The sequence below is a fragment of the Hyperolius riggenbachi genome, chromosome 3, assembly GCF_040937935.1.
Source record: "Hyperolius riggenbachi isolate aHypRig1 chromosome 3, aHypRig1.pri, whole genome shotgun sequence".
NCBI classification, from domain to species: domain Eukaryota; kingdom Metazoa; phylum Chordata; class Amphibia; order Anura; family Hyperoliidae; genus Hyperolius; species Hyperolius riggenbachi.
The window spans coordinates 105136086-105161178 of NC_090648.1; the positions used below are offsets into that span (position 1 = coordinate 105136086).

General features: G+C 44.3%; 1 protein-coding gene across 2 annotated transcripts in view; it reads right to left on the reverse strand.

Annotated features, from left to right (window-relative positions):
• DOCK5 (dedicator of cytokinesis 5) overlaps positions 1 to 25093 on the reverse strand; it is a 205088-nt gene that overhangs the window by 91416 nt on the left and 88579 nt on the right. For both annotated transcript variants that reach the window (XM_068274725.1, XM_068274727.1), the window contains exon 3: positions 24641 to 24681. In XM_068274725.1, coding sequence (XP_068130826.1) covers positions 24641 to 24681 — 41 coding nt within the window. The remainder of the gene's footprint in view (positions 1 to 24640; positions 24682 to 25093) is intronic.

Consider the following 25093-nt stretch of genomic DNA (forward strand, 5'->3'; position numbering starts at 1 on the left):
AGGAGGCAAACATTCTTAAACTTGATTTCACAAAGGACTTGGTTAAGCAAAATATTTTATGAAATAAATTTTGCGAAATTTCCCATTTATTCGCATCAAGGTAATTTTCACGGTTGATTGTGGGGGACATATGATATATGGTAAACACCACATTTGGTATGTATGTCAAGGCTAACCCAAGAAGCATGTAAAAAATAGTATTTTAAAAAGACTTTCTTTTCTTTAAAAAGGGGAAAAACATTTAAAGCCCAGTGCAATTTGGATTGCAGCAGCTTCAGTCTTAATAATTTTGCCATGCTTTAGGACTCTAATGCTGGGCATACACGGGCCGATGCGCCCTTATCAATCGAGCCGCTGATGGCTCGATTGATAATTTCCAACAGGACCGATGGCCCGCTGGATCGATACCCTGCTCGATCCCCGCGGGCAGACAATAGCAGGGAATCGAGCGGAAGATAAGGAGCGCTCGCGGGGACAAGCGGGAATAGATCCGGCCGCCCGCAGGGACGCAGCGGGAGTCGATCCGGCGGCTAATTGAGCCGCCGGGTCGACTCGTGTATGCCTAGCATAACACTGCAAGATGCACTCCCAAATGCAATTTTGCAATGTGATTTTTCATCGTGTTTTGAAACAGAGAAAATGCAGCATACACAACATTTCTGATCACTTAAAATCACATTGCAATCGCGATGCACTAGTTTAAAGTGCACCTGAACTAAGAACTTCCTCTGCTTTAAAATATAAACAACATATATCAGTCCTTAACCATCTAGATCTTCTCCCTTGGACTAAGGCAGGAATAAACTCTATCTCAGATATTTTTGAAGACCAGAGGATTAAATCTTTCCAATCGTTATCTCAACAATTTAACTTACAATCGTCCCAAATGTTCACATATCATAGAATTTTCCATCTGATATCCTCAAAAAATTAGTACCGTTTACTATCCAACCAGAAATACTAACTATGTTAAATTTTAAAGGTCATTTCAGAGGAGGCATCTCTGTATGGTATGAGGTTCTCCATCAACATTTAAACTCCCCACTTTTACGCTACGCGAATATCTGGTCTAATGACTTACAGTGTGATATTAACCCAAAACAACTAATCTCAGCAAACAAAACGATTAGCAAAATCTCAAAATAGAACACCCACTGGGAAACATCCCGTAAAATCCTATTTAGATGGTACTTAACCCCCAGACGCATGGCTTTTTTCTCTGAAGATATGTCCCCTCTTTGTTGGAAATGTGGAAAAGATATTGGCACCTTTGTACATATGGTATGGAGCTGTCCTATAATTTTTCACCTTTGGAACAGTATAGAATACTGGATAAAAAGAACCATGATCAATAATTTTTGTATCTCTCCCCAATTTGCCTTACTCCTTATTGGTGCAGAATCACTACCGCCTAAATTTAAACCTGCGGTCTGTCATATCATTTTTGCTGCCCATCATTTAATCTTCTCAAACTGGAAATCTCAGGATGAACTCCACATATCCCAAGTCATATCGATTGCACACAATAATATATCTATGGAAAATAGAATTAGAGCTAGGGTGGGCTCTACCCAGAGCAACCTTTTCTTCCCAAACCTACAGGCTCTCTCCTAAAGATCCCTTCCTCGATACAAGATACTGGATCCATCAAGATAAAAGTCTATAGTAGATAAGGGAGTACTTCAGCATGCTGTAACACAGTTATGTTTAGTTATTAGTTGTTCTCCTAGGCTGTTAATGTAGGAGTAAGAGTGAATAATATTGAGCAATATTGCGCATGCCTACATATGGAACGGGTTAGACCATGCATGAATGTAATGTATCCTGATCAGAATTATTGTTACACTTGCAAAGTCTATCCACCTCAAGGTCTGGCCGGGACGCTATTTAGTCCACTGCAGCCGCCAGATTGCTATACTATCAATAGCTCTCTCTGGCTACCCTTAAGGGTCATGTAAAAGTCAGAGAGCTTGCTATAATGACAACGGTTATCATTATGTGTTGATATCTCCAACTGGATTATAGATAACTTCTGTACTTTCTGTATTATGCTTGGCCCCTGTTATCATATGTTGCTAAGCTATGTTTTTGCATACTCTATGTATCGATATATCTTTAACCACTTTACCCCCGCCCGTACTAATTTCTCCGTCCCTTTTTCCATCCTTTCACCCCCAGGGACGGAGAAATCCGTACTTTCCGCGCTCCAACCGCTGCCCGCGCTCCCGCTCACTCTAGCGCGCACTCCCGCTCGTAAACACGCCGCCCGCCCGGAGATCAATGAACGGGAAAATCCATTCCCATTCGTTGTTCTAAGCCCCGCAATGATCTGCTGCTTGTCCGATAAGCAGCGCGATCATTGTGAAAAAAAAAAAACCTTTCCCAGTCTGCTAGTACTTCCTCCAAGCGCCCGGAAGGACGTTTGAAGGTCGCATTAAACAAAAAGTTACTGTTGCCATCTTGTGGCCAAATAGTAAAACTACACCCTACAGCATTTTTCACATACAAATTCATTACTTATACACAAAAAATTAACTCATTACATCCCACACTCAATATTTTTTATTTTTTTTTTGTAATTAAAAAAAAAAAAAAATTAAAACCTTTACAATTTAAAAAAAAGAATACATAAATAGTTACCTTAGGGACTGAACTTTTTAAATTTTTATGTCAGGAGGGTACAACACTGTTACTTTATAAACTATGGGCTTGTAATTAGGGATGGACGCAAAACTGAAAAAAATGCACCTTTATTTCCAAATAAAATATTGGCGCCAAACATTGTGATAGGGACATAATTTAAACTGTTTTATAACCGGGACAAATGGGCAAATACATTTCATGGGTTTTAATTACAGTAGCATGCATTATTTAAAAAATATAATGGCCAAAAACTGAAAAATGATTTTTTTCCCACATTTTTCCTATTTTCCCATTAAAATAGATTTAGAATAAAATAATTCTTGGCATAATGTCCAACCTAAAGAAAGCCTAATTGGTGGCGGAAAAAACAAGATATAGTTCATTTAATTGTGATAAGTAATGATGAAGTTAGACGAATGAATGGAAGGAGCGCTGAAAGGTGAAAATTGCTCTGGTGTTCAAGGGGTAAAACTCCTCAGTAGTGAAGTGGTTAATAAAAAGTTTTATGATGAAAAAAAAAAATATAAACAGCAACATAATATCCTTTAAGGGAAACGTTTTTTGTTATAGCGGATACCAGTCATGCACTCAATCTGCAGTGTTTTCATGAAAGCAGACATATTGTTAATATCCTGTGTTTACAAATTAGCCACTCTGCCATGGCAGCCAGCTGACAACTTAGAGATCAAATTACACCTGTGATTAGTCACAGATGTGGGGGAATTAGACAGGCTAAATTCTCTATATACCTACAGGGTGCATTTTCTCTGTTTTCCTTCTGTCCTTTGCAGGAGTTCAGGTCCACTGCTAAATAGTACACACAGGTATAATAATGTATTGCTTGGTGTCAACAAGGGCTGTTAGGGTTTATTATCGCTGGCTCATCTTTATCTGCACCTGAGTGTTGCTAGAAACCTCTTTCTATTCTTGCCCTACACCAGCCTGTGACGTATAGGCTTGCTTGAAGTCTTTAGGTATGTTGAAGAGACGTCTCCAGCTTACATTGTCTTTGGACACCAGCACCACCTATATTTATAGACAGTGCAGGCTGATATGGCTCGATCATTGGTCAATGGTGTGAAAAATTCAAACAAGCTCCGGTGGGATGATTTGAATTTCCTGCTGTCACTAATGTAACCCAGCAGTATCTCTCCAAGTCTATAAATATAAGATGGGCAGTCAAGATTAAATCAATGTAACGCCGTAGCTTGGAAGCATTCAGGCGCTTCAAATCAATATGGCTAAAGACTTCAAGAAAGCAGGCAAGAGACGCAAGACATCTGCTTCTATCAACATGACATTTGTTAAAGGATACCTGACCCGAACTATACTTTTTAAATTAAGCGCAGAGGTATGCGGACATGAATGGTACATACTGTGGTGATATATTGGGGTGCTGATGATGTTAGGAATAAAGGAACATATTCTTTCATTTTTCTGCCTGTGTTCCGTGTAGGTCTGCCAGAAGGGAGCTGTTACCTTGAGTTGCTTGGGGCAAGGAAATGGGTGATTGTCTTGACCATATGAGGTGCTTTGAGTTTCTGTATGCAGTTCCTCAGAGTGCTAATGGGATTATCTGCCTGGCTTTTTGAACCCAGGAGACAGCCCATTGTCTCAATACACAAAGCAAGAGGACCAGAGTCTGGAGACTAACACAGGAATGTTGGAAATGTACATGACAGGCTACTGGAAATTAAATTATTAGTGGAGGTGCAAACGATACCCTGTAAATTACATCTATTGGAAGGGGGTTGGAATCTCTGCAGACTTGAAAAACGGAGACAGGAAAAAGCCTTAATCAAGTTTTCACCTGGAGTTGAAAGCCTCACTTCACAATCTTTGATGTATAGACTTTTACCTGGAAATGGAATATGTCTGAGATTTAATTAAAACCTAGTTCCTCCCCTCCCCAAGGAAGTTGCAGCCTCCAGGCGTAGCTCAGAGTATAAAAAGCAGAGGCAGATACCTAGTAAGAATCTTCTCTTGGAGGTAGCGCTTTAGCTAGAGATGATCGCGACTCCTGGTCGAAACGGCGTCCTCCCGTCAAACAACGTTCTAAGCTGGTAACGTTCTTTTTACGCAAATATCCGTGTGTGTATTTTTGTAACTTTGATCTTTGTAACCTCTTATTTTTGTAACTTTTATCTTGTAACATTTTTACTTTGTCTTTTTGTAATCTTTTGTATATATTAAGTTCTGCATTGTTCTATGTTTTTATGGAATATTAAATCATTATTTAATAAGCTTGACTTCTGCTGTGCTAAACTAACACTCATAGCCTAGAAGAGACTGAAGTGTAACCGTGTATAAGTTCATGCCTAATTGTACGCTTGAGCAACACTACCGTATGAAATTGTAATTGCATTGTGTGTATGAGGCCCTTCTGCGCTCGACAGCCGAGTGGGAAGTCTAACAGTATCGTTCGGAACGACTGTTAGTGGTTTTGCTTCATTACAGCGTAAGATTGCAACTGTGCGTGGCGTTCTCGTATTCAGCCTAAGTGCAAAGCTGACCCAAATACGAAAACGCGGAGTGCGTGTTGAGCACTCGACAGCTGAGTGAACGTGTCTAGCAACGGCTAGTGGTGGCAGTGGGAAGTGTTTGAGGGGTCCCAGCCTTGTTTTTAGCTTAAATAAGGCTGTTCCCCGCTTGATCAGGTCAAACCCACAGTCGGGAACCGTATACGCAGGCGTGCCGCGGGCCGGTTCCTGACACATACCTCTGTGGGCATGTAGCTGCTTGGTCTGCTCTCCCCAGTCCTTAGAATTCCCACCAGAAAAAGTTTGACTTTCAGAGAAACAGGAAAGGACAGGCTTCTGGCATCCGTCCGGACCACTCATGCCCCTTTCTCGCCCCCTGAAGCTTGCTTCCAAGTGTCCTGAGCAAGCATATCACCATCCAGCGATTGTGGCTGGATGGTGTAATGGTTAATGGCTCTGCCTTTGACGCAGGAGACCAGGGTTCGAATCTCGTCTCTGCCTGTTCAGTAAGCCAGTACCTATTCAGTAGGAGACCTTAGGCAAGTCTCCCTAACACTGCTACTGCCTATAGAGCGCGCCCTAGTGGCTGCAGCTCTGGCGCTTTGAATCCGCAAGGAGAAAAGAGAGATATAAAATGTTATGGAAGAACTTCGCAGGTATGCAACATTTTAAATATGGATGTGCCGGATTTTAGAAAGGAGTGAAAGGGACACCTGAGGGAAGTCGCAAAATTCCAGATGTAGTCTGCAGGAGGTGAGAATTATGTGCATTTGCTTATTTTGCTGGGGACTTTTCAGATCAGTTCTTTAACTATCACGTGGCCTGGAGCGTTGTGCGCAGGCACAGACCTGGCGAGGTTGACATCTGCAACGAAGGGGATCCTGGGACACCGGAGCTGCGGCGAGGGACAGATAGGCTGCCAGGGGCTGGAGGAAGCCCTGGGTAAGTAGATCTTGTTTTGTTTTTCTTCTTGCACCTGTCGTGGATCAGAGCTTTTTTTCATTCAGCCGTTCAGCGATTGTGATTGGCTCAGTGATCAACTGGTAAGGACGCAATGAAATTAGCTCCTTAGTGATAGGAGGAAGCTAGGCCGCAAGCAGCGATCGGTTAGGGACTAAAGAAAGCCGCGGTGTAGAATCTACCCTGCATCAGAACTACAGCAGAACATCATAACTAGAGAGCCACAGATGCGGAGTAGATTCTCACTTCCGCAGTCCCGAGACGGTTAATCAAGATATAACAAAAACTTCAAGCAAGTCCAGAAGTCTTCTAACAACATGTGGAGAAGGAAATTGGGTGCTGTAGAGGAACTTAAAAGACTTCTATCAACAGTGAAATGAAATTATTGTAACTGGTTAACACCATAAACCCTCACTCCATATTACCAGGCAACGTACCAGGCCAGTGACTGTCTGAAGAGTTTCCTTATCCACCAACAATGGGCATAGTACTTTAGCGAGGAAAAGTAAGGCTAGGTTATACCCCCAACATACCCTCCTCCTCATCAATTGCCGATTGTCACAGTGACACAGTAGGCTGACTACTGGAGTGAAAACCTGCTTACTACAGGTCGGCTTATACAAACTCATGTTATATATATTTTAAACCTTTTAAACCACCAGCAAGCAATACTAATAATAATTTTGATAGTACTTTTTCACCCCCTTTTAGGTACTTTTTCTATTTTAAAATGCTTAATTTATTTTTAAGAGAATATAAACATGATCTCCTAGGAGATAACTCAAGAGAAAAGGTTAATTGCATATACGGTAGGCCCAGGTACCCAAAAATTGCTCTGACTCCACGCCCTGCAGACAACCATTATATTTCATAGTCTGATCCAGCCTTTCTCAACCTTTCTACCCTGGAGGAACCCTGCAAATAACTGTGGCATCTCAAGGAACCCCTGCAAACAATTTTTCGATCTCGAGGAACCCCTGCATTTATTTCGGAGGAGGCATGGTGGCTGTTTATTTCACTACCCACTATTACACTGCCACTCACTATAGACTATACTGTCTCCTGACCCCCCCAATTTAGTGCTGCTTGTTAAAGTACCACCTATTATAATGTGCTCTATTATACTTCCCCTACGATGGGGGAAAATGCCAAGGAACCCCTGCAGAGTACTCAAGGAACCCTGGGGTTCCAGGGAACCTTGGTTGAGAAAGCCTGATCTGATCACACCCTCATCTTCTTACACCTACATGAGGAGTAACAAGAGAAACCAGCGCTACAAGGCCTATAATCAAATATCCGTTATAAAACCATGAAAACAATAGTCTCAGCAGCTCCTAGTTAAGATTGTTCTCCTATAACTATCATCTACACTCTGGCAGGCTTACAGCCCCCAGGGCAGAGCTTAAAAAGAAGTTCATGTAGATTAGGCATGTAAACTACACAAGTTCACAATGCAGAAACAGAATATAACCAAGTCCATAACTTTTCCCTTTGAGGAAGTTGACAAGCATGCAAAATCAGCCAAAGGACTTGCTCAATGCATGCACTGCCAAATCTCTCTGGATTCAGCAACCTTCTCACGGGAGAGCAAATAAACCGCACTCTACCACAGCAAAGCCGGTAAAAGGTTTTTCCTTGATTCACAGCCCTGAAATGACCTTAAGAGATCTGGCAGCTAATCCCCAACATAATCCACAATATACTTTATAAGGTGCTTCTTATATAATTGTGTATATAGGGGGAAACATCCAGTATTCAATGCTAATCGGTTTAAAGGGAACCTGAAGTGTAAACTGTAGGCCTGTGTACTCACCCAGAGAGTTTGCCTTCTTCGCCCTCGTAGGGGTATGCATCCCCCCTGACACAGATGCCAAGGCTGCAGTGCGTACGCTTAGTGACACCATCCATAGGTGGGAGAAAGCCCTACTAACTCCCTCTTCATCATCTTGGGGGACTTCAATAGAGCTAATCTTCACTAACCTTTGCCATGAACTGCCACGGTAAAGGCAGCAAATGACACGCCCCACCAGGCAGGAGAACACCCTGGACCACTGCTACACTGTGCTCAAGGATGCCTACAAATCCGCTCGATGAACGGCCCTGGATAACTCTGACCACTGCTTAATCCACCTGATCCCCACCCACAGGAGGCCGTTGGAGTCCACCAAGCTTCAACTTCAGGCCTGCTTTGACTGCCCAGACTGGTCAGCCCTGGAGTGGATAGAGGTGGTCACCTCCTACATCAGGTTCTTTTCTTTAAAGTCTTCCCCAATAATAAGCCTTGGTTTAATGAGAAACTGTGTCGGCTTTGTAAAATCAAGGAGGAAGCACACAAATCGGGTACCTCGGAGGAGTTCTGAGCAGCCAGGAAAATTAAAGCAGTGAAACGGGGTTACTCGGACAAGCTGAGCCTCGGCCTCCATTCCATTCCAATTTGCATACAGGTCAAACAGACCCATTGAGGATGCAATCAACATCAATCTGGCGTCAATCATGGAACACCTGGATAATCCAAGCACCTGGGCCAGGATCTTCTTCCTCAACTTCAGTTTCGCTTTTAATACCATGTTGCCCAGACATTCTGTACACCAACCTTGCACAACTCAGTCTCGACCTCACTTTATGTGCTTGGATCAGGGACTTACTTACAAACAGGACACAACTTGTCAAGCTTGGCAGCTGCTCCTCCCAGGAAAGAACTACCAACTCAGGCGCCCCGTAAGGGTGCGTTCTCTCCCCTTTCCTGTTCCCACCGGAAAAAAACAGCTGCTCTTCATCTGCCAACTCTGTAATAGTCATCAAATTAGCGGACGACACCACCATCCTTGGTCTCATCTATGGCGAACAGAATGGTGCTTAAATAAACTCGTTCTGGTCGTTGACTTCAGGAAGCGTCCTCCTTCACCCACCCTATCTTCATAGAGGGCTTTGAGGATCCCAGTGTGTCAAGCGTTTGGTTCTTGGGCACCACTATCACACATGATATGCGGTGAGGGGGAAGAACATCAGCCTAATCCAGAGGAAGGCTCAGCAAGGTCTGTACTTCCTGAGACACCTGAGGAAGTTTAGCACGCCACGGGAACTGTTGACTTGTTTATACACCGCCACTATTGAGTCTATCCTATGCTCCTCCATTGTGGTCTGGTACTCTAGCGCATCCGTAAGTGACAGGCTCAAACTTCAAAGAATCATCAACACTGCGGAGAGGATCATCGGATCTCCCCTGCCACCTCTAGACCTCCTATACACCAACCGATTGAGGTCCATGGCACTCAAGATACGTAAAAAACACTCACACCCCGGCAGGCACTTTTTCAACCACCTCCCCTCTGTCTGCTGCCTCAGAACCATTGCCACAAGAACCACCAAGCATAGGAACTCTTTCTTCCCTCAGGCAGTCCTTCTTTTGAACTCACTCACCCTCTAACCGTCAAGTCTTTAGTTTCACATTCTCACCGCCTTGCAGCCTCTGTGCCCCTTCTCTGCAATGAAGATCCATGCAAATGTCAACCCCACTTTCTGCTTATCTGTATGTCTTAATGCCGGTTTTATTGTCTGTAAACTGTTTCTTCTATCTAATGCCGTGTGTTTACCATGAACAATTCTGGGTGCAACCTGGTCGCACTTGGCGATTAAAGTTTTTCTGATTCTGAAGTAAGCGGCATGTGGTGGCTGCCATATTTATTTCCTATGAGGCTATGTTCCCTCTACAGAGGAAAATGGATTTCTTTTTATCCTTGTTACTGTATCAGAAGACAGTGAAAAGATACTATTTTATAAATAGGATCCATTCACAATTGTCAATCAGCAGCGGAACCCCTGGACAGCGCTTCTGAGCTGTGTGCGATTTTACAGGAAAATGGATGAGTTTCCCATGCATCCTATGGTTGAAAACCATGTGCACTGGGCAGCAACCGGGCCACAATAGTCCCTCGGAGGGGGCGCTACACTGTCCACTCCTGCTGCCCGAGTGGATGCAAGCAGTTTTTTTTCTGTAGTTTGTCCTGGTTTCTTATAGCTGTAGGAGCTGCCATTCCCCCCCCCCCCCTCCATTCTGCCCTTATTTATCCAGGGGGAAGGTGTGAATGTAATCAAATGTGACTTCTCTAAACTGTTTGAAGAACAGTATCCTATCTCCCAATGCTGATGAAAGCTTTGGTTTGCTCATTGCTACTGCTATTTGCAGCAGTCCTTATTTGACTGCTCTTTCTGTGGATAGCAGGCTCGCCAGGTAATAGAAGCTTTTAACAAACATTTAAATGCAAAAAGAAGAGGTAGAATGAATTTTTTTTAGTAATGAGCCACACTGTTAGTAATGAGTTACGCTGATACATTACATTTTTAGTGCGCTTTTGATATGCCCTGAGCCAAAAATGCTGCTTGGTTCCCTTTAAGACACAAGCTGCACATGAGTGGCTGCACTGTAAAAAATACCTGACCTTATAACAAACATTCTGGACCGGTGTGTGGCTGTATTTGTTTGACAGGTACACTTTATACTACCCTCATAACTCCAAGGAGTGACATTTCTTCAGTCAATGCCCTGACGAGGTCATACGGTGCATAAAGTGGCACATTCTGAGAAAGAAACTCGCTGGAGAAACTTAATAACCCCTGAACTGCGCATGTTTCAGCAACGTAGTTATTGGATGCGTTTTCTAGAAATCTGTCTGGGCTCTCCTGCAATCATGATGTGAAGCACACGCCGGTAATGGAATGCTCGGAAAATAAACACCGTTCCACAGATTATACGCTACAAACTTGCAGTTAAAGGAACCTACAATTACAGAAATGAATCATCACACAAGAATAGGCATACAGAAAGACTTCTTACTCTGCTGCTAAAAACTACAGACATTTGCTCTATAAAAATATTATGTGAAACAGCTGTTAAAGCGGACCTGAATTCAGAACTTCCTCTCTGCTTTTAAAAATAAGCAACAGCATAATAACACTTAAAGAGGAGAGGTCAGCCATACTAGCTCAGAAAAACACACACATATATAAGTAGATAAATACAGCGGGATGGAAAAGTTTGGACAACCTCGCTAATGGTCATAATTTTCCTGTATAAATCGCTGGTTGTTGTGATAAAACATGTCAGTGAAATATATCATATCCACGGACCAGGCCATGTTTGGCTGATCTGTGCTGCGTGGGCTCTCCAGCCCACAGCACAGGTCAGGAGGCACGCAGGGCGATCAGATCCCCCCCCCCCTTTTTTCCGCGATTTTCCGCCTCGCTCCCTTCCCTCCTTCCCCTGGGCGGCACAGGACGGCGATGCATCCTGCGCCGCCTCTGATAGGCTTCAGCCGGCTCAGCAGCGCCGTATGATGTAAACACAGGGGATTTCTTCCCCACGTGTTTACATTTCGCCTGCGAGCTGCGACCGGAGGTTCGCAGGCTGTTCACGGAGACACCCTCCATGAACTGACAAGGAAAGGCCGCTCCATGGGAAACCACTTGCAACCTGCCGACGCCTATCGGCGTTAGGCGGTCGTTAAGTATATAGGAGACACACACATTGATATTTGAGAAGTGAAATGAAGTTTATTGGATTTACAGAAAGAGTACAATAATGGTTCGAACAAAATTAGGCAGGTGCATAAATTTCAGCACTACAAAAAAGAAATGAAATCAATATTTAGTCGATCCTCCTTTTGCAGAAATTACAGCCTCCAAACGCTTCCTGTAGGTTCCAGTAAGAGTCTGGATTCTGGTTGAAGGCATTTTGGACCATTCCTCTTTACAAAACATCTCTAGTTCATTCAGGTTTCATTGCTTCTTAGCATGGACAGCTCTCTCACACCACAGATTTCTAAATATATTCAGGTCTGGGGACTGAGATGGCCATTCCAGAACCTTGTACTCGTTACTCTGCATGAATGCCTGAGGGCTTGTTTCCACTGTTGCGACGCGATTTCGGCCGCATTCCGACGCTTGTAAAAACGCATGCGGATGCGTTTCCACATGCGTTTTTACCCGCGATTTCGCATGCGATTTCGCATGGCAGGGTGCCATGCGAAATTAACCATGACACTGCCAGGGCTAAATAAAATTGAAAAAGGTGCGAAATCGCACGCGAAATCGCGGGTAAAAACGCATGTAACAAACGCATGCGTTTTTACTATTAAATACATTAGCGGCGATTCGCACGGATTCCCGACGCAGGCGAAATCGTTGGCTCTTTTGTGCGTTTTTTTCACGCTGAAAAAAACGCACCTCAACAACGCTACAGTGGAAACAGGCCCATCCACTTGTATTACATGTGCGGATCTGCATGCGTTGGACGCATGCAGATTCGCGATAGTGGAAACGAGCCCTGAGTGGATTTTGATCAGTGTTTAAGATTGTTGTCTTGTTGAAACATCCAGCCCTGGTGCAGCTTCAGCTTTGTCACTGATTCCTGGACATTGGTCTCCAGAATCTGCTGACACTGAGTGGAATCCATGCGTCCCTCAACTTTGACAAGATTCCCAGTCCCTGCACTGGCCACACAGCCCCACAGCATGATGGAATCACCACCATATTTTACTGCAGGTAGCAGGTGTTTTTCTTGGAATGATGTGTTCTTTTTCCTCCATGCATAATGCCCCTTGTTATGCCCAAATAACTCAATTTTAGTTTCATCAGTCGACAGCACCGTATTCCAAAATGAAGCTGGCTTGTCCAAATGTGCTTTAGCATACCTCAGGCGGCTCTGTTTGTGCTGTGTGCTTCCTCTGCATCACTCTCGCATACAGCATCTCCTTGTGTAAAGTGCGCCGAATTGTTGAACGATGCTCCGTGACTCCATCCGCAGCAAGATCATGAAGGACTTTGATGCTGGTCTGTGGGTTGACTGACTGTTCTCACCATTCATCACTTCTGTTTAACCGAGATTTTTCTTGGTCTGCCACTTCAAGCCTTAATTTAGACTGAGCCTGTGGTCTTCCATTTCCTCAGTATGTTCCTAACTGTGGAAACAGACAGCTGAAATCTCTGAGACAGTTTTCGGTGTCCTTCCCCTAAACCATGATGGTGAACAATTTTTGTCTTCAGGTCATTTGAGAGTTGTTTTGAGACCCCCATGTTGCTAATCTTCAGAGGAAATTAAAAGAGGAGGGAAAAATACAATGGACCCCCTTAAATACTCCCTCATAATTGGATTCCCCTGTGTATGTAGGTCAGGGGTCACTGAACTTACCAAGCTAATTTGAGTCCCAATAATTAGTTCTAAAGGCTTTGGAATCAATAAACTGACAACAGTGCCCAAATGTATGCACCTGCCTAATTTTATTTAAACAAATATTGCGCACTTTCTGAAACTTCATTTCACTTCTCAAATATCACTGTGTGCGTCTCCTAGATGATATATTTAACTGACATTTTTATCGTAACAACCAACGATTTATACTGGAAAATCATGACGATTAACAAGGTTACCCAAACTTTTGCATCCCACTGTACTTGCTCTACTTACATAACATATCTATTGCACTGTCCATGTTTTGATTTTAGAGATTTTTCTATAGTAAAAAAAAAAAGAGAAAATCCTTAGGATTATCCATTTTAACTGTGTCTATCTTGAAGATAATCCTGATGTAATTTCCTCCCTTAAGGCTCATACACACGTCTGATTTTTTGGAACGACGGGTCGTTTGAACGTCCCGTTGTTCAGACGTCCGCCCGCTAAATCGGGCGTGTGTACAGACTGTCGTTTGCGTGATAAGACTGAGTTTGAGCGATCCGCCCGGATCTGTACACACGCCCGATTTAGCGGGCGGACGTCTGAACGACGGGACGTTCAAACAACCCGTCGTTCCAAAAAATCAGACGTGTGTATGGGCCTTTACTCTCCTCTGCCTGATAGTGTATACATTGCCCGCCCTCCTCCCAGTCTTCAGGCACTCCCACTCAGCTCTGCAATAGAAAGTGCATTGTCTTAATATGAGAGATGCTGACCAATCAGAGAGGACCAGAGGTGTGGGAGGGGAAATAAGGAGGGAAAGACGCTTCAACCAATAAGGCTGCAGGAGTTAAGTCTGAGGGGGAAGTAAAAAAGCAAAAAAAAAAAAAAAAAAAAAAACACAACCCAGCATGCCCTGCAATTAACTTGCTTATTGCGGCAATGTACCAAATAAGAGTCAGGGAATGATCACTTATCAACAAGAAAAGTAATAGTGATTTCTAACTTTTGGATTGCCTGGTTAGCATCCTTATTACTTGTTCACCAGATAAAAATAAAGAATTGATTTTTTATTTTATGGCAAACAGTTACAATTTAAAGAAAAACACTGCTTTGTTACAACTGATACAAATCCTGCAATAAATCTGTAGTGTGTCTACTTCCTGCTTTCACGGAAGCAGACATAGGGTTAATATCCTGTGTTTACAAATTAGCTGCTCTGCCAAGATTCCTGAGCTGACACAGCTGAGAGATCAAATTACACTTGATTAGTCACAGATAAGGGAGAATTACACAGGCTAAACTCTCTAAATACATACAGGGTACATTTATCTATGTTTTCCTTCTGTGCAAGAGTTCAGGTCCACTTTAATTTCCCCATCACCCGCAATGTGCGCTGCCTGTGTGAAAACAAGAGTTATAGGATAGGTCTATGACATATTACTGTGCAGACTACTCTCCTATAGCCTGATGTCAAGTTCCAATTAACGAGAGTACATAGAAACAACTACATGAACACCAAACACAACCAAACTCCTCTAAATGTGTTTATGCATAGTACAATTATTATTATTTAGTATTAATATATAGCGCCAACATCTTCCACAGCGCTGTACAGGCTTTTATTTAGTACTTTTATAGCGCGGACATCTTCCACAGCGCTGTACAGGGTATATTTTCTTGTCACTAGTTAGTGACAAGAAAATATACCCTGTACAGCGCTGTGGAAGATGTCAGCGCTATAAAAGTACTAAATAATAGCCTCTGTTCCTCAGAGGGGCTCACCATCTTATCCCTATCATAGTCCTATGTCCAATATAGATAGATAGATAGATAGATAGATAGATAGATAGATAGATAGATAAATACTCTAGGGCCAATTTTAGGGGAAGCCAATTAACTTATCTCTAGGTTTTTAGGATGTGGGAGGAAACTGGATTGCCCAGGGGAAACCCACACTGACACGGGCAGAGCATACAAACTCCGTGCAGATAGTGCCCTGGCTGGATTTGTATCAGCTGTAACAAATGAATGTTATTTGACCACTTAAAGTACCAGCAGTCTCAGCCCCCTTAAACACCAGAGACCCCTTGTACAGAAACAGCGGAATCTCAACGAATCGCCGCACATCGGGAACCTGGGCCACCCACTTTCTCATCTCTATGACGGCAGAGTTCCTGTGAGCTGGTCAGGAGCCGCTTTCATTGGCTCCTGGCCCTGTCTTTCAATGTAAGCCAATGGGAGGTGTTTACATTGAAAGACAGAGCAAGGAACCAATGAAATTGGCTCCTGCCTTGCTCACAGGGCTCTGCCATCATAGAGACAGCCAGAGTGAATGAGCTGTGACGTGAGACGGCGGGGATTCAGCGGCGAGATCGTCAGGAGCAACGAAAATGGAGGATGCGCGCAAGTGGCAATGAGTTGAAATCTACGCCCCCTGGCAGCCAGATAGCCATCCAAACAGGGCGTAGATTTCAACTACGGTGGTACGTAAGTAGTTAAAGTTTATTATGCTGTTGCTTATATTTTTAGAGCTGAGATGAAGTTCTGAGTTCAGGTCCGCTTTAACTGAGTTCTGGATAACGGGGGTTTTACTGTATATTCACATGTGATACAGATAAGCAGCTTGAACTTGATGTATACATGTATTTTCAACCAAACGAATGTAACTATATAACATTTACTTGCAGTGCCCATACATCACGTGACTTTAGCCCATGAGATGCATCGTCTGCTGTAAGTTATTCTTGAAATGTTTGCATATTTTAGTTCAATATGTTTAAAAGCTGTTACACCAACTAGCTTGAACTTTCTAGCACAAAGGAATTTGTTTGTTTTAAGGGGTAGCCCACTTTTCCGTGAAAAGAACGTACATTGGGACTTTTCAGCTGCAGGTATTGAGTCTGCTGTATGCTTATAGAAACACAACCAATGTTTGGAATGCTTAAGAAAGGACTCCAGTAGAGCAATTATCTAGAAGAAAGGAGGTGTCTCTACTGACACTTACTCAGGAGCCACAAGCAAAAGTGCTCCTTTAACTGTTCCCTTGTCTAAACATTTCACTTTACTCTTCAACACCTGAGTCCATTACATATTTTAGTATGTGTTTAACTAATTAGGTCAGTGAATAGAGCTGTAATACAGAAGACACAATCAACGAGAAATGGAAGGAGCTGAATTCTTTCCACAGGAAAGCATTAAAGATATGACACTTTGGTGCAATATATAGTAGGCAGTGTACAGCTTGAAGAACAGAGTAAATTTGCTGTCCCATCAAAATAACGCAACACATAGCCAAAGTCTAAACCACAGGCAACAAAAAGTGAGTAAACCCCAGTGAGTGAGTAAAAGTGAAAAATGTCAAAATTCTGCTCAAAGTGTCAATATTTTGTGTGCCCACCATTATTTTCCAGCTTCACAGGTTGCCACTGCAATCCTCTTCCATTGCTGAATGATGAAGCTGGAGGATGTTAGAGACCTTTCGCTGCTCCACCTTCCAATTGAGGATGCCTCACAGATGCTCAATAGGGTTTAGGTCTAGAGACTTACTTGGCCAGTCTAGCACATTTGCCCTTGGTTTCTTTAGCATGGCATTGGTCCACTTGGATGTGTGCTTGGGGTCGTTATGTTAGAATACTGCCCTGCGGCCCAGTTTTCAACGAGAGTGATCATGCTCTGCTTCAGTATGTCAAAGTACATTCATGGTTCCTCCAATGAACTGTAGCTCCTTAGCACCAGCAGAAGTTATGCAACCCCAAACCATGACACTCCCACCACCTTGCTGGACTGTAGGCAAGACACACTTGTCTTTGTACTCCTCACCTAGTTGCTGCCACACATGCTTGACACCATCTGAATCAAGTAATTTCATCTTGATCTCATCAGACCACAGGACATGGTTCCAACAATCCATGTCCTTAGTTTGCTTGTCTTCAGGGAACGGTTCAAGTGCTTTCTCGTGCATCATCTAAGAAGAAGCTTTCTTCTGGGATAACAGCCATGAAGACCAATTTGATGCAGTGTGCTGTGTTATGGTCTGAGCACTGACAGACTAATAGACTGATAGACTGATAGGCTGATAGGCTGATAGGCTGAGCCCCCCCCCGTCCTTACAACTCCGAGTGATAACAAATGCTTCAGCAAAAATCAGTGCTGCAGCAATTATAAGCCAATAACAGGGCTCCGATACTACCGAGTATTTCAGAGTCTTGTGATTGGCTTAAAATTTCCGGGTATTTTGATTACTGTGGTAAAATTCTGCATTTCTCTGATTGGCAAAATACTTTTGAGTTGGGATTATTGGACCAATCGGAGAATGCATAATTTTACCACAATAATTGGAATACCATGGAAATCACAAGACTCAGAAATACTCTGTAGTATCAGAGTCTTGTGAGTGGTCTAAAATTACTGCAGTAATCCGATTTCTGCTTTCTCTGGTTGCTCCAATACTTCAGAGTTCTGTAATTGGGATAACATTTCCAATGTCATTTTTTTCTGCACAATGGAAAGCCGATTTGAATTTCGGAAAATAGGATTACCATGGAAATGTTTCGACCATCCCCACTGGACAGCCAATCACAAGGACTTTCCCCTGAATGGCAATCTAGCCCACCCTGATCCATCCACCTTGCTTCAATGTCACTCTGTTCCCATAATGTACTAGGTACTTTGTGAACGCTCAGGCTAATCTGAGAGGTGCGAGAGCAGGAATCGCAGATGGTAGGGTGGCCGGGGGGCAGCATGCTATGTACATGGATCGGGCTAAGGATCACTTTTCACGGAAACATCAATGCACCCGGCAATGCATTCAGGTCAGGACTGACTGACGATTTCTGCGCCCTGCTACAAGGAAGAGGGAGCCGGTTATGGTGGGTTGTACGTAGCAATTAAAACATACGTGGGGACTATGGATGGTCAATAAGATGCAAATTAAGGCAGCTTGAAAAATGACCAATCAAATCCTTGTCCAAGTTGTGAAAATTTGCATAATTCTGCATCAACTTTGCATCTTGCTGACTATAAACAGCAGGGACATTTTCACCACAATAGCTTTAGGATGACTTCAGGTACATTTTGAATTTGGACTACGCCAGCTTAAACTGGTATGTTAGAAAGAGTTGCTTGGCAATTACTAGTGATTTCTCTGAAGCTGCAGGCATTTTACATAGACTCCTATGAAGATCACATTGCTAGTAACTACAATCAAAATGCCAGCAGTAGGATATTTAGCAAGGACAACCAAAGCTGGAGGTGTGGTGAGCACAGGCAGTTCTTGTGATTCATTTTGCTGGCGATATAAATTAATCACCAAACGGCAGGAATGTGCAATTACTCTAACGCTCTCCCTGGATGAGAATAGGGCCAGGCCTATGCTACTGAGGGGGCCCACCAGTTGTCTTCTCCACACAACCCCCTCCCGCCCACCCGAAGCTGGTTTCTGGGTCCCTTGCCACATTTGACGCAAGATAACTCCACCCCATATGTAATTTCTCCTCTCTTGTCTCTGAATGGGGCAACTGGTGTTGATGTGGAGGAAGATCTAAAAGCCTCAGCATGCATTCAATGGGCTAGGACTTTTGCTGCAACAGGTACCAGTAGTGTGTGTGGAGTGCATACAGTGTGTACAGCCATATAGCGTGTAGTGTGCATGTGTGTGCAGGTGTGTGTGTGCGTGTGGCAGAAGGAGCAAATTATTAAATGTGGGGGAGCGTATTGAAAAGAGCAATGTAGGGATGGAAAGGTGAAGGGGAGGGAGGCGAGGTCTGTAGCTGCATCACTGGGGAGAACATTTATCATAATGGGTCCACAAAGGGGTTAACAGAAAATGCTCACTATTGAAAAATACAGTTTTGCTCTCCCCTCCGTTACAAAATAAACCAAATCTGTGCTTGTTGGCAAAGAAACAAATATAGATCATGTGCATCAGCTTTAATGTAATAATAGCAGTCTCCTTCACATCTAATTGCTAACTTGCGTAAATCACAGACCATGTACAGTGTTGGACCACCCTGATGCAACTCATACCAGTGATCACTAGATATTCCTGCCATGCTTTTTTATCTCCCAAAATGCTTTGCTGCAGCTGTAGCTCTGAGCACATGCTATGATATGTGACTGGCTGTGTCAGGAACACTCCTTACATTACAGCACGCTTATCTCCAGGCTGGGAGGGTACATTAAGTAAACACTAAGAAACTCTGAGCAAAGCAAATAAATATTTTAGGAAAGGCCTCAAGATTTTCCAGAAAAGGAAGCTACATTAACACAGCAACCACAAAACAAACACTTATAGTGGAGGGTAATGAGAAAAACACACCTAGATCCAAGGCCTGAGAGCATCAACAGTGTTTTAATGTGATCATCGCCTCTTGTAATATATTGCTACAAATCACAACATTTACCAGGGCTGCACATTCAATGCAATTACAACCAAATTAAAAACACCTTTTAGGGTTTTATTGAAAGGATGAGCAGGTACAGTTTTTTAGAAATATAAAAACTATCCTAGCGTGAATGGGGGGATGAGGGGGGGGGGGGGGGGGGGAGGTGACAGTCAGAGAGAGGGGTTGCTTTGCCGCCAATATTGTAACTTGTTGCCGCTGTGCTGCACACTGCTCTCCATCTCCCCAAAGCTTCCCTGCCATCTCTCACCACTGTGCTGCACACTGCTCTCTATATCCCCAACGCTTCCCTGCTATCTCTCACCCTTGTGCTGCATGCTGTTCTCCATCTCCCGAACGCTTCCCTGCCATCTCTCACCGTTGTGCTGCATGCTGCTCTACATCTCCCCAACACTTCCCTGCCACCTCTCGCCACTGTGCTGCATGCTGCTCTCCATCTCCCCAATGTTTCCCTGTCATCTCTCACCTCTGTGCTGCATGGTGCTCTCCATTTCCCCAACACTTCCCTGCCACCTCTCGCCGCTGTGCTGCATGCTGCTCTCCATCTGCCTAACACTTCCCTGCCACCTCTCACCGCTGTGCTGCATGCTGCTCTCCATCTCCCTAACACTTACCTGCCACCTCTCACCGCTGTGCTGCACGCTGCTCTCCATCTCCCCAACGCTTCCCTGCCACCTCTCCCCGCTGTGCTGCACACTGCTCCACATCTCCCCAACACTTCCCTGCCACCTCTCCCCGCTGTGCTGCACACTGCTCTACATCTCCCCAACACTTCCCTGCCACCTCTCACTGCTGTGCTGCATGCTGCTCTCCATCTGCCTAACACTTCCCTGCCACCTCTCACCGCTGTGCTGCATGCTGCTCTCCATCTCCCCAACGCTTCCCTGCCACCTCTCACTGCTGTGCTGCACGCTGCTCTCCATCTCCCCAACGCTTCCCTGCTACCTCTCGCCGCTGTGCTGCATGCTGCTCTCCATCTCCCTAACGCTTCCCTGCCACCTCTCACTGCTGTGCTGCATGCTGCTCTACATCTCCCCAACACTTCCCTGCTACCTCTCGCCGCTGTGCTGCATGCTGCTCTCCATCTGCCTAACACTTCCCTGCCACCTCTCACCGCTGTGCTGCATGCTGCTCTCCATCTCCCCAACGCTTCCCTGCCACCTCTCACCGCTGTGCTGCACACTGCTCTACATCTCCCCAACACTTCCCTGCCACCTCTCACTGCTGTGCTGCATGCTGCTCTCCATCTCCCCAACACTTCCCTGCTACCTCTCGCCGCTGTGCTGCATGCTGCTCTCCATCTGCCTAACACTTCCCTGCCACCTCTCACCGCTGTGCTGCATGCTGCTCTCCATCTCCCTAACACTTACCTGCCACCTCTCACCGCTGTGCTGCACGCTGCTCTCCATCTCCCCAACGCTTCCCTGCCACCTCTCCCCGCTGTGCTGCACACTGCTCTACATCTCCCCAACACTTCCCTGCCACCTCTCACTGCTGTGCTGCATGCTGCTCTCCATCTCCCTAACACTTACCTGCCACCTCTCACTGCTGTGCTGCATGCTGCTCTCCATCTCCCCAACACTTCCCTGCCACCTCTCACTGCTGTGCTGCATGCTGCTCTCCATCTCCCCAACACTTCCCTGTCATCTCTCACCTCCGTGCTGCACACTGCTCCACATCTCCCCAACACTTCCCTGCCACCTCTCCCCGCTGTGCTGCACACTGCTCTACATCTCCCCAACACTTCCCTGCCACCTCTCACTGCTGTGCTGCATGCTGCTCTCCATCTCCCCAACACTTCCCTGCTACCTCTCACCGCTGTGCTGCATGCTGCTCTCCATCTCCCTAACGCTTCCCTACCACCTCTCACCGATGTGCTCCATGATGTTCTCCATCTCCCCAACGCTTCCCTTTCATCTCTCACCGCTGTACTGCACGCTGTTCTCCATCTCCCCAACACTTCCCTGTCATCTCTCACCTCCGTGCTGCACACTGCTCTACATCTCCCCAACACTTCCCTGCCACTTTTCGCTGCTGTGCTGCATGCGGTTCTCCATCTCCCCAAATTTCCCTGCATCCCTTACCTATGTGCTGCATGCTGTGTATCTTCCCAACGCCTCCCTGCCATATCTCGCCACTGTGCTGCATGCCGCTTTCCATCTCCCCAACGCTTTCCTGCCACCTCTCACCGCTGTGCTGCATGCTGCTCTCCATCTCCCCAACGCTTCCCTGCCATATCTCGCCACTGTGCTGCATGCTGCTCTCCATCTCCCTAACGCTTCCCTACCACCTCTCTCTGCTGCATGCTGTTTTCTATCTCCCTAATGCTTCCCTGCCACCTCACATTGCTGTGCTGCATGCTGCTCTCCATCTCACTGACACTTTACACCACCTGTTGCCACTGTGCTGTATGCCACTTTCCTCTTTTAAGACAGTTCCATGCCACCTCTTGCTGCTCGGGTGCATGCTACTCTGCATCTACCCACTGTGCTGCATGCTGCTCTCCATCTCCCACAACACCTCTCAAATCATACGCAAAACAATACAATCAGTTTAATGGAATCGTTCCATTCTTCGAATCAAACCCATCAATGTAATCAGATTGGTTAGTGGGTTACTAAGGTAAGTAACTTTAAAAATAAAAAAAATCCCTTCAGGTTCCCTTTAAGTCTATTTCTGTCTTACTGCCTGAAAAACTGCAGCAAACATACAGTACATACTGCATGGGCAGAACAGATGTGACTGTACTTGCCATTATCAGTCCATCATCTATGTTAAATACATACAGCATTTCCACATGATAGTTTGGGTAGGCAGATTATCATCTAATAAAGAAACAGCACTCTGCCCCACCTCCAATGGTTATATCTAAAGAACCAGGTATATGACTGGCTGACCTGGGCAACCAGCACAAATCCTTTCCACACAGGACACCCTGCGTTTCTGTTTCATCTCTTGCCCAAGAACAAGGCAGACTAGGTTAATTGACATTCACGGTACAGCTGGCCACACGATACAATTTTATTTTTTTAATTCGAGAGCTACAATTGAATTTACTGATGAATTAACTTTTGAAACAAAGGTTCCCATTAACGGTACAATTTTTCACCGAATGCCATCTTTCGATGCGATTTTTACTATTGAACTCTACAGAAAACTATACAGAAAATTCACAGTTTATGAAGGCAATCGTTAAGGAACAATTCTTTGGTCAATTGCTAAATAGGATAAAATCGATTGCTAAATAAGATAAAATAGCATAAAATTGCACCATTAATGGGAATCTTAAAGTGAACCTCCAGACTAAAAATCTACTCAGCAGCACTGAAAAGGCTTGGCGTTTCTTTAACAGTTTCACAGCATCAGAACTTTGTTTCTCTTATACAAGCCTCATTTTTAGCTGCACAGAAGAAAACTGCCCGGGCATTTTTCCCCTGATGCTGTGCAAAGCATGATGGGATTTCTGATGTTCTCGTTCTGCTGTTTTGGTGCAATTTTTTTTTTTTTTTTATTTTTTTTTTTTACATTTTGAATTTGACATTTGAAGCCTAGGGTGTGCAGCTGGGAGGGGTTATCAGGACAAAGGACAGCTGGAACTGTGTGTTATGCTCCTTTGTCACCTCCTTTCAACCAAAAAGATGGCTGCCCCCATGACAAAGATGGCTGCCCCCATGACAAAGATGGCTGCCCCCATGAATCACAAACATTTGCCTGTTCTTTTAAAACGGGGTGGGTAAGAGATTATATTACCAATCTATTCTAATTAACATAACTAATGTAATTTAACGACAGTATGTTTGTTTAGGCTGAAGTTCCACTTTATGTATCTCACACACACACCTACATTCAATTTTCCCCAATTAAAAATTGCTGCGGTCTATAAATCAAGAAATTCCCAATCTTTCAACTTTATGAAAAAAAATGATCAGAATTTTCCACCACAGCCAAATATTAATTGAGAAAAAATAAAAAAATAAAATTGCATTTCTTGATAGAAAAGATTCTGCAAGCCAAGCAGGAAGTGAGACTCTAGTGCTCACTTCCTGTAGGTAAAATCTGAATTGCACAGAAGTGTATGGCTGATAACCTACAGGCAAACAAAGGGGGAGGCAGAATGGAAACATGAGGTGGCCACTGCATGTAGCGCCTGGCTACGGCCTGCAGGCAGCATGGAATTAACAACTGTAGAGAGCTTTGGGGGGCACATTTGGCCCCCGGGTCGGACTTTGGACATGCCTGCCTTTGAGCCTTCCTTGTTCTCATTTGGTCTCCTTGTTCCCCCATTCAAATCTCCGGCTGGCTGCATTTTTGGGTCTCCTCGGAAGCATTTGCACCTCCGAGTACTTCTGAAGATGAGCAGCTCTGTACTGCGCACGCACACTCTCTGAGACCAGAGTACTTATTGGACATTAAAGATGGAAGCTGGAATGGCGATTATGCAACTCCCACCTCCCCAATGGTTGCAGTAGCATGTAAGGTACCACAGGTTAGTCACTCTGTCAGAAGTCAAAATCACTTTTATTCGAGTCCAGTCATGATGCAGTGATCTGTCCTTTGTGTATTTACTTATCACACAAGTCAATAATGTAAGAATACTGAGCTTTGCTGACAGGAAGCCAGAAAAAGAATGTAAGCAGTTAATATTGGAAGCAAGTCCAGAAGCACCATTACAAGTTCTTACCAGAGATAAGTCACGTCTAATGCCAGCATTAATAAAAAGACTGCGGTGGAAGCAGAATTCCTCCACTATATTTGCACCCATAATTTTGCTTTAATGAATCGGTCATTTAAAAATTTGCAGACATCCTGAAGTAGTTTTGGCACCATGCGGTTCCCCATATAGAATGGCCTAGAGGGAAAAGAGTGGGAATTCCTGGACAGACTCAACTATGCAAATGATCCATAGAAAGCACTTCCAACTACTGTAATAAGAGGCAACCAGCACAACATAACATATATACACATCTACTACAATATACACTCACCTTCTGTGACTTGTTCCTCCAAGTGAATCCTCTGTACCATCCTGTGAAAACAAAGGTCATGTAAATTCCAGTGAGCAAAGACAGAAGTGTGCAAACATAACTTTATTTCAGTATATTTCACAAGCAAAGTAGCCACTGTGCTTTCTTAAAGTGGAGCTGAACTCTGGCACAGGACAGAAGAGAAATGCCTTCATCTGTGTCTAATCACTATTTGTAATTTGATCTCTCCATTGTGTCAGCTGACTGCCTCAGCTGAGCAGCTAATTTGCAAATGCAGGATTTTAACCCTATTCCTACTTCTATTATAGCAGTAAAACACACTGCAGATTTATTCAGGGTTATGGAGTCGGTACAAAAATTATCCAACTCCCACTCCCGACTCCAGATGCCCAAAATTGTTCCGACTCCACAGCCCTGGATTTATTGCAGAATTTGCATCAGCTGTAAGAAATG